General features: G+C 47.9%; 1 protein-coding gene across 1 annotated transcript; it reads right to left on the bottom strand.

Moving 5' to 3' along the window:
* Positions 1 to 396: 396 nt before the first annotated feature.
* Positions 397 to 3,285, bottom strand: LOC110559874 (olfactory receptor 10T2-like). The gene is made up of 2 exons (XM_060370896.1): positions 3,277 to 3,285; positions 397 to 1,429 (listed from the first exon to the last, which is right to left on the bottom strand). Exons 1-2 carry the CDS (start codon positions 3,283 to 3,285, stop codon positions 476 to 478), a joined length of 963 nt encoding a protein of 320 aa, XP_060226879.1. The 3' UTR covers positions 397 to 475.
* Between the last annotated feature and the right edge of the window lie 6,792 nt (positions 3,286 to 10,077).

Below are 10,077 nucleotides of genomic sequence, written 5' to 3'. Positions count from 1 at the left end.
CCTATCATGAAGCTGAGTTGTTAAGGAGGTGAGGAGTATCTGGGAGGAGAAAGAATAGACTCAAAATATGTTGCATGAAAAAATTAGGAAATTAAAATTTTAATAAAATAAAAAATTATTAACGAAGAAAAAACTTCCCTCTGCCCCTCTCCATCCATGAGTTAAATCCGTGGGGCCCTCCGCTGGCGGGCACTGGGCACTGCGGACCACACAGCACCACAGCAAGTGTAAGAAACCAGGACCAAGACATGACAGCCTTTATTGTGGTTAGACCGGCTCCGGCACTGACAGACAACAGAGGTTACGTCATCAGCATAGGGTTGCCTCCTGTTCTCCAGGGCGGAAATAGATTTCAGGGTGAGCTTGTTCTCGGAAGCATAGGGTGCTGTGCAAAGCAAGGTCTCGTCTTTGTTTTGTTTTGTTTTTAATATGCCCGTATTACTTACTAGAGAAGCTCATACCTGCATACAAGTTCTTACTTAAGTCCTCCACAGCCCCTCCCCAGGCTCTTCTTCAGGGCTACCCTCACCTCCTTGTTCCTCAGGGTGTACACCACAGGGTTCAGCAGAGGCGTCACCACCGTGTAGAACACGGCCACCAGGCGGTCCTGGGAGGGGTTCACCCCAGAGTCTGGCCGCAGGTAGATGATGGAGGCGCAGCCAAAATGCACTATAACCACAGTGAGGTGGGCTGCGCAGGTGGAGAAGGCTTTGCGCCTGCCAGCCGCAGATGGGATCCTCACGATGGCTGCCACGATGAAGGCGTAGGACAGCAGGATGAGGAGGAAGGAGACCAGCACCACGAGGATGCTCAGGAAGAAGATGGCAAGCGCCTTGCCAGAGCTCTCTGCACAGCTGAGCTTCAGCACAGGCGCGATGTCACAGAAGAAGTGTTCCACGCGGCCCGTGCCACAGAAGGGTGAGGAGAAGATCAGGCAGGTCTCGATCAAGGACACCGAGAAACCAGAGCAGAAAACCAAGGCTCCCAGACACAGGCAGACAGTGGGTCTCATGATCACAGAGTAGCGCAAGGGGTGGCAGATGGCCACATACCTGTCGTAACCCATCAGTGTGAGGAGGAAACAGTGGCTGCAACCCAAGCCCAGGAAGAAGAACATCTGGGCCCGGCAGCCCGCAATGGGGATGGCCTGGCTCTCCATCAGCAGATGAGCCAGCATGTTGGGGATGGTGACCAGCGTGTAGCAGGTCTCAGAGAGAGAGAGCACAGCCAGGAAGCGGTACATGGGCGTGTGGAGGGTGCGGTCCACCTGGATGATGGTGATGATGGTGGCGTTGCCACTGAGCGTGACCAGGTAGGTGAGGAGGAACAAGGCGAAGAGAGTGGGCCTCAGCTCGGGGAGGTTGGAGAATCCCTCCAGCACGAACTCTGTCACCAGCCAGCTCCCATTGCTGTGCTGCTTCTCAGGAGCCTGGGAGGAGATAGGGTTACTGCAACAAGGCAGGGCAGTGGGGCTTGGCCAGGCTCAGGTGGGGTTAGGAGGGTCTTCACTGGTTTGCAGACAGAACAGAGGGACTCAGAAATGACCAGTTGTTACCCAGACTGCAGGGTGTCTCCTTGACATATAAGAAGGTAAGAATTAGCCAGGCTGTGGTGGCCCATGTCTTTAATATCAGCAGTAGCAGAGACAGTCAGAGCTCTGAGTTCTAGGACAGCCTACAGGCTGTTTCAGGACAGCCAGGGCTATACTGAGAAACCACTCTGTCTTCAAAAAGAAGAAGGAGGAGGAAGAAAGAAAGAAAGAAAGAAAGAAAGAAAGAAAGAAAGAAAGAAAGAAAGAAAGGAAGGAAGGAAGGAAGGAAGGAAGGAGGAAGGAAGGAAGGAAGGAAGGAAGGAAGGAAGGAAGGAAGGAAGGAAGGAAGGAAAGAAGAAAGAGAGAAAGAAGAAAGAGAGAGAGAAAGAGGAAGGAAGGAAGAAAGGAAGGAAGGAAGGAAGGAAGAAAAGAAGGAAGAAAGGAAAGAAGGAAGAAAAAGTAAGGGAGAGGGGGAGAGAACGGTGAAGGAAGAAAGAGAGGAAAAGAAAGAAGGTGAGAAAGAGAGAAGTTACAAATCAGGACCTGGAGAGATGGCTCAATGGTTAAGAAGTTTTCCTGCTCTTCCAAAGGATGAGAGCTTGCTTCGTAGATTCAACAGTGGGTAACACACACACACACACACACACACACACACACACACATAAAAATAAATCTTTTTTAAAAAATATTCACAAAGCAGCAATAATAATAATAATAATAATAATAATAATAATAATAATAATGAGTCTACAGCATCCAGTATTTCTGGGTCTCCTACTCAAGTACTAACCAGGTCTGATCTGGCTTAGCTTCTGAGGTCAAACAAGGTCTAAAGTGATATTCCCAAAGTCACAAAGCAAAAATCTTTAGATGGGGAAGAAGTCAGTAAGGCCATCGTGGGCTTATTTCAATCTAGAAAGGGATTCTAGATGAGGACTCAAGAGCCGACAGTGTATGGAAAAGGAAGTGAAGCAGGGAAGGTAGACAGCCAAAACAGATGTGCTGTTGGGCTCAGGAGACGGCTTGGGGCGGGGGGATGCTTGCTGAGCAAGTGTGGGGACCTGAGTTTGAATCCACAAACCTACTTACAGCCCAACAGTATTTTTTTTTTTATGTGCATTGGCATTTCCTTTCCTTTCCTTCTATACATTGGCTTCATGAATGTCTGTGAAGGTGCCAGGGCCCCTGGAATTGGAGCTACAAACAGTTGTGAGCTGCCATGTGGGTGTTGGGAATTGAACCAGAGTCGTCTGGAAGAACAACCAGTGCTCTTAACCACTGAGCCATCTCTCCAGACCCCTCCCCTCAAGCAGTATTAACAGCTGTAATCCCGGTGACAAGATGGACACCAGAGAATCCCCCAAAGCTTAAAAGCCATCTAGCCTGCCAGAAAAGCAACAAGAGCGCGTATCTCTCAGACAGAGGCTGGAACTGACATGACGTCTCACTTACTGATCTATCGCTGTGAAGAAAAGCAGGACCAAGGCAACCCTTGTGAAAGAAAGCAGTTAATTGGGGCATGCTTACAGTTTTAGAGGTTAGTCCATTTTCATGGCAGGAAGGAGGCAGGCGTGGTGCTGGCCCTGTACCTGGGAGCTCTACATCCTGGCAGACAGCGCCCCCCGCCCCCGGCGTGGGCTTTTCAAAGGCTGCTCCCGTGGACACACTATCACTGGGCAACACTTCTTAATCCCTCCCAAACAATCCCATTAACTGGGACCAAGCATTTAAATAAACGCTCCTACGGGGGCCATTTGTATTCAAATCACCACGTTTTTACCTTCTGTTGTTAAAAAAAAAAAAAAAGTTATTTTTATGACTGTACTAGGAGAAAGATAAAAGTAATCTTTGACCTACACTTTCTTGCTTCCGTCAGATTGTAGGAGAAATTGAAGCAAACTTTTTAGATTCCCCCTTTGGACTGTTGTGGACTATGGGTATGATTTCTTCCTAATTGATAAATGTGATTAATTAAAGCAAAAATGACTGTGCTGGCACCATGTCTCAGGAAAGACCCCAGAAGCCTGACCATTCAAACCTGACAACCTGAGCTGTTCCCATCCTTAGACCCACATGACGAAAGGAGAGAATCCACTATCAAAAATTATCTCCAGTCTACCCCTGCATGTCACACAAGCCCAAATATACACACACAATAATGACTTTTTACCTACACACACCATAATGATTTTTTTAAAGCCAGACATTTATAATCCTAGCACTCCTATTAACATAGGCAAAAACAAACAAATAAACAAAAAACCTGAAAGGATTTCAACTCAGAAGAAACTGCAGTGAGATCTCCCCAAGGGTTTCATGCTATGAAAAAAGCAAACCCTGACTAAAACTCTGCAGAAACAAAAGCAAAATATAACTCCAGAGGCAGGTGTGGTATGTTGGTGTGTGACTGTAATCCCAACAGCTGTTAGATGAAAGGAGGGTTGGGGAGGACCTTGAGTTCCATATTATCCTGAGCTACATGTAGATAACCTGTGTCAAAGAAGGAAAGGAAGGGAGGAAGGGGGAGAGAGAAGAGGAGGGGGGAGAGGAAGGGGAAGGAGAAGGAGAAGGGAGAGAGAAGAGAGAAGACTGTTCTGCCTCCCTGCTTTGAAAAATGAGGCATTGGCTGGGTATGGAGGATCACACCTTTAATCCCAGCATTCTGAGACAAAAGGAGACCGAGCTTGAGCCAGCCTGGACTACACAGTGAAAACTGTCCCAAAGGAACAGAAGAGGGGGGAGAAAAGGGGGAGGAAAGGGCAGGCTAAGCCTGACAGGAAAAGAGAAATTAGTGTGATGGTTCAGGTGGTAAAGGCTACTGCAGCCAAGTCCAATGACCTGACTTTGACTCCCCCAACTCCTCAGATTTCCAGAGCAGACAGTAATGGTACTGTGGGGGAGTACCCTGAGCCTGCTCTCAACCCTCACGATGTCCCTTCCTTTCCCACCCCAGGCTCCAGCCATCGCTACAAAGGCCCTCATGTGTATGTGAATGAACATCCCACCATGCAAGTTCAGGCTGCCATCTCCACAGCAGCCATGCTGAACTACACTCAGGAGCGTGTCTATGTCAGAGGACGGACCCGTGGAAATGCGCACTCTCAGACCCTGCTGTGATGGGAGCCACCTAAGCAAGGAATATTGGGGTCCTGTGGGGCGTTGACCACATGGGATGTAAGCCCAAGACTAACACATGGCTTTGTGTGGATTTTCGTCCTTTCTGAGCTAAGATGAAAATGTCAGAAGCCGAGTGTAGTGGTGCACACCTTTAAACCAGCAGTAAAGAGGCAGAAGCAGGTGGATCACTGAGTTCAAGGCCAGCCTGGTCTACAGAGTGAGTTCCTGGACAGCCAGAGCTACATAGTGAAACCCTGTATCAAAAAGGAAAAGAAAGGAAGGAAGGAAGGAAGGGAGGGAGGGAGGGAGGGAGGGAGGAAGGAAGGAAGGAAAAAAAGAAAAAAAAAGAAAAGAAAAATGACAGAAAAGGATCACTCCTGGTGCCTGGTCCCCTCCCTCCTCCCAGAGACTAATGATGACTTTATAATACCCCAAGGGAACATTAAGAAACAAGACAAAGGAACAAGACAAAACATAAGATAAAAAATTCAAATGTCCAACATCGGTAAAGAAGAAATCTCAATCGCATGACACAAAGTAATTTAAGTTAAAACAAGAAAGCTAGACCTTCAAGGCTAAGTTCGCAGTTACTATGGCCCAACATTTTCACTCCTATTCAAATCCAAAAGACTAGAGGTGGTTAAGAATTTCTACAAAGGGCGGTGGAAATGGTTCCTTGGTTAAAGCTCTTGCTGTGCTGTACAGTCGTGAGGCCCAAAGTTCGGGTCTCAGAAACTCATGCAAACATCAGGCAGGCATGGCAATCCTCCTGTAATTCCAGCCAGCTTAGGAAAGCTCAAAGACGGGGTTCCCCAGAGCAAGCTGGCTAACAAGGCTAGCTCTGGGTTTGAGAGACCCTGCCTCAGCGATTGTAGTAGAAGAGCAAAGGGCGGTAATTCATGTAAGAGAGAAAAAACAAAGAACACCTCCACAATCCCCAGAACAACATTATTCAGAATCATCAAAATGTAGCAGCAATCTCAGGGCCCATCTGTAAGTGAATGGATCAACAAGTGTGGAAGTTTCGACTTTATAGTGAAATATCGTTCACCCACAGAAAAGAATGAAGTTCTGATCCATCTCAGAAGGACCTCAGAACCGCAGTGCTGAGCGAAAGAAGCCAGACTCAGACCACTAGATATTGTACAACTTTCTCCTTCCTTCCTTCCTTCCTTCCTTCCTTCCTTCCTTCCTTCCTTCCTTCCTTCCTTCCTTTCTTTCTCTCTCTTTTTCTTGTTTTTTTTTTTTTGTTGTTGTTGGCTGGTTAGTATTGGTTTTTAGAGGTTTCTAAGTTTTGTTCTAGGGACTGTGACACACTTTCCAACCTGTGCAGGCACCTGCACACACATGTACATGCAGGCAAACACTTCTACGCATAAAATAAAGATAACTACATTTTGTTAAAAGCATTGCAATTAAGCTTTTTCAAAAGAGCTGGCCCCTAATCAAAGCTGAGTTGTGTGTGTAGACATGGACCTTACCCAGCAAGCCATGAGGCCAACTCATCAGAAAGATGATGAGTTGAAAGATCAGAAAGGGAATATTTGGGAACAAAAGAAAATTAGAAATTTCCAAGTGAGGTGACAGCATTTTTTTTAAGGAAGTGTCTCACTTTAGGCTGGCCTGAAACTTGCAGTCTTCCTATCCACCAAATGCTGGTGTTACAGGCAAGTGCCACCTCCCAGCTTCAGAGGGAAGAGTTCTTGGAACAAACCTCAGAGCAGGCTGAGAGACTGCCAGTTTATGGTTATCATATAGAGCCATGGTTCTCAACCTGTGGATCTCAACCCTTTGGAAGCCAAACTACCCTTTCCCAGTGGCTGAATATAAGATATCCTGAGTGTCAGGTATTTATGATTCATAACAGTAGCAGAAGTACAGTTATGAAGTAGCAATAAAGTAATTTTTTATGGTTGGGGTCACTACAACATAAGGAACTCTATTAAAGGTCACAGCACTAGGAAGGCTGAGAACTATTGATATAGAGGAAAGGTCCTTTATGGATTTAGGGGGCTTTTCCCTGGAACCTTTCTAGGCATCTAACTTAAAGAAGAGACTTGGATGGACACCTTCCCTCAACATATATGAGGCATAGAAGAGAATTTATGACATTATGTCAGGCTTGTGCTCACCTCCACAGATGGAAACAATCACCACTACCGAGAGCAGAAACCGTGTGCTGTGACAGACAGGGACAGTGGGGACAGTGAGCTGCGTCTCCTGTGTCTGACAACTCTGCATTTGAACATCCCTTACAAGGGACATGATGACTCCTGGACAGCTGGCTGTGCCCTTCTAAGCCTCATCTGTGACCCAAAGATAACTCCTATGAACTCACAGTGGAAGAATAGTACTGTGACCAAGTCCCAACCCAAAGACCAAGAAGAAGAGGAAATCTTGCATGTGGCTAGTCCACCAGCTTTCTAAGGCCTTTCATTAAGAAACGCCTTCATGATGAGCTGGAAAGCCACATCCAAACACAGAGCTCAAGGTACCAACATTTTGATGGCTAAAAGCTTGGCAGAGAGGAAGGGGAAAACAGGAGTAGATTCCTGTTCCTACCTCTTCAATGAAAAAACTGTCTAATCTAAAGTTATTGATGGGACCAACAGTCTTCCTCTGCTCACGTGGAGCCTGTGAAATCTGCATCCAGAACAGTGCTTGCCTGCAGGGGTTACCTGTGGGTGCTGAGTTCAGAGAACTGCCAGTGTCATCCCCACCAGGACAGCCAGAGACCCAGGGTCCTTCCCGAGAAGTGTGGGAGGGCAGAGAGCCAGGAATGCTGGGGAGAGGGTCTGGTCCTTCCTTCCCTATTTCTCCTCATCAGAAACCACTAAGCCTGGAGCCGCTTTCTGCTGCTCCCAGCTCTCCCCATACCAGCTTCTGTGAGTGGGTGTCTGTGTGTCCATGTAGCTCCAGGTTGCGTGCTCATGTAGCCCACACATCCAAGCCCACCCGTCTCTTTGCTCACCACCACCTGTACACCTGGGGTCCTGTGTCAGCACTGCTCAGAGCTGGAGAGGGCTCCCTCCTGTTCCCTTCTGAGCACATTACAGAGTCTTCTGGACCCCACAAACTCAACCCAAAATTGAATCAAACACCCTTGAGACAAGATCCATGGAAGGACGGTGCCACTTTTCAGACAATCTGAAAACTTCCCTCCCTGCACTCATCTTGAGATGGCAGGTGGCTTCTGCAACCAGAAGGTGACTCACCATGGCCAGGCTAGGATCTCATATCCCCATGAGCAACGCCTTCTGACTAGGAAGGGAGGGACTGAGGACCCACATTCTCATATTCTGGGGTCCCTAGAGCTGCTGTCCCAGAGGCTCTGCAGTCACTAACAAGCCCCCCAGGGCCAGGCTGGTGCTGTGAGTTCTCTCTCCTGGAACTAGAGACTCCAGGGTCTTCCCCCAAGCTGCAAACCCTGAGCCTCAGAGTGGGGAAGGATTAATTGGAATCCTCCTCTGGGGACAGCAGTTCCAACCCCATCCCTCACTCCTTCAGTGCTCCTGATGCTCTGCCAGGACCAAGGCTGCTCCCCAAGACCCCACCTTTGTGGCAGGAAAAAGCAGATGGCTAGGTGTTGTTCCTCAGGTTGCTCAGGACTAATTTGGGGTCCCACAGCCTTCACATTCTTGCTCTTTCCAGATACTTCTAGTCCTGTAAAGAACCTCAGTGAACTCACTGGTTCACTAAGCTGGACCTGGGTGGAAGTGTTTCTCCAGGTTGCTGTTAGTGTCTCATTTTGGGTAAACTGACACTGATGTCTCCGAAAAAGTCACAACAGTTAGTGACCGAACAGAGACTGACAGAATCAAAGCTGCGCCGAGGAGTGGTTGTAGGGCGAGGCCTGCTGAGACCTGTGCCGGGGCTCGATCTCCATGAGGGCGGAGAATCCAAACAGGCAATCCCGCTCCAGCTACCCCTCTCGACGTGTTGTGGGGAGGTGTCTCTCCCTGCTGCGGTGGTTGCTGCGCACTCCCTGCGATGAGTGAGTGGACATGCAGCCAAAGCCGAGCTCTCTGAGAGTGGAGAGGAGTCCCCCACTCTCACCCTAAAGGACAGTTGGTTATTTCTCTCCGAGACCCCCATTTAAAGGGAAACCCAAGGTGTCTGTCTTCCCTTATGTGAAATACAGTGTCAGGCGTCCTCCATGAGGGGGCTCTGCCACACCAAGGTAGAGATGTGGAGATAGCCCCAGTGCAGATGAAGGACCAGCGAAAGCCGAAAGCCTCGTAGTCCCTGAGGGAAGTGTGCATGGGGTGGGAGCGTTGGTAAGTTGCTGATGCGGTTGCATGGTCACTGAATTGAGACATGAAGACAGAAAGCTGAGGGTGGGATGGCTGCTCAGTGGGAAATGACTTGTTTAAGGGAGTAACTACACATGGGAATGGCATAAGCCACATTAGCCTCTCACTTGGTGGACAAGAGCGATAGAAAAGAGGGTGAGGCGTAAGTATTGGTTTGCATGTGTGTGCATGTGTGTGCATGTGTGTGCATGCATCTTCATGTGCAAGCACGTGCTTCCGGTCAGAGGACGACTTCCAGGAGTGACTTCTCTCCTCTCAGCACGTGGGCTTCTGAGACTGAGCTCAGGGCCATCAGGCTTGGTAGCGAGCGCCTTGGCCCTCTGAGCCATCTTGCCAGCCTGTTTTACATTTCTTGCAGCTAGGTCAAAATGGAAATAGAATACAAGTTAGACCTGTGATGAAGAGTCCTTCCTGGGATCCAAAACTTGTAAGCTATGACAAGGCCACAGAGACCAAGGAGAAAGAGAACACGGTAGAAGTGATAGAAAACACCTTGAAGTCCAACCTTTACTAGAGAAGAAGGGAAAAGCTATTCATCATAGAGACAAGGATGGCTACATGGCTCAGCAGATAAAGGCGCCTGTTGCTAAGCCTGATGACATGAATTTGATCCCTATGACCCACATGGTGGAAGGACAGAACCATTACCTGCAACTTATCGCATACACACATACACATACAAATATATATATATATATATATATATATATATATAAATGCACATAAATGAACAAATATAGATAGTTTGTTTTTCAAGACAGGGTTTCTCTATGTAGTCCTGGCTGTCCTGGAACTCGCATTGTAGACCAGGCTGGCCTCGAACTCACAGAGATCCACCTGCCTCTGCCTCCCTGAGTGCTGGCTGGGATTATAGGCATGTGCTAAATACACTAAAATCAGCTAAATAAATATTTTTAAATGAAAAGGAAACACGCTTAAAGCATGACAATGTACAGTGAGGAAGGGAACATGGAAGCGACAGAAGATTCGGTTCTGGTCTGACTTCTAATAACGAGGAAGGAAAACCCATGATCCAGAGTGTAGACAAGAGCCTTGACAGTGCTGTGGAGCTGGAGAGGTGGCTGAGTGGTTGAGAGTCTGTTCTTGCAAAGGACC

Source organism: Meriones unguiculatus, chromosome 17 (genome assembly GCF_030254825.1).
Source record: "Meriones unguiculatus strain TT.TT164.6M chromosome 17, Bangor_MerUng_6.1, whole genome shotgun sequence".
Lineage (NCBI taxonomy): Eukaryota > Metazoa > Chordata > Mammalia > Rodentia > Muridae > Meriones > Meriones unguiculatus.
Note: the sequence above shows the minus strand (reverse complement) of the source record. Positions and strands in the feature narration are given on the sequence as shown.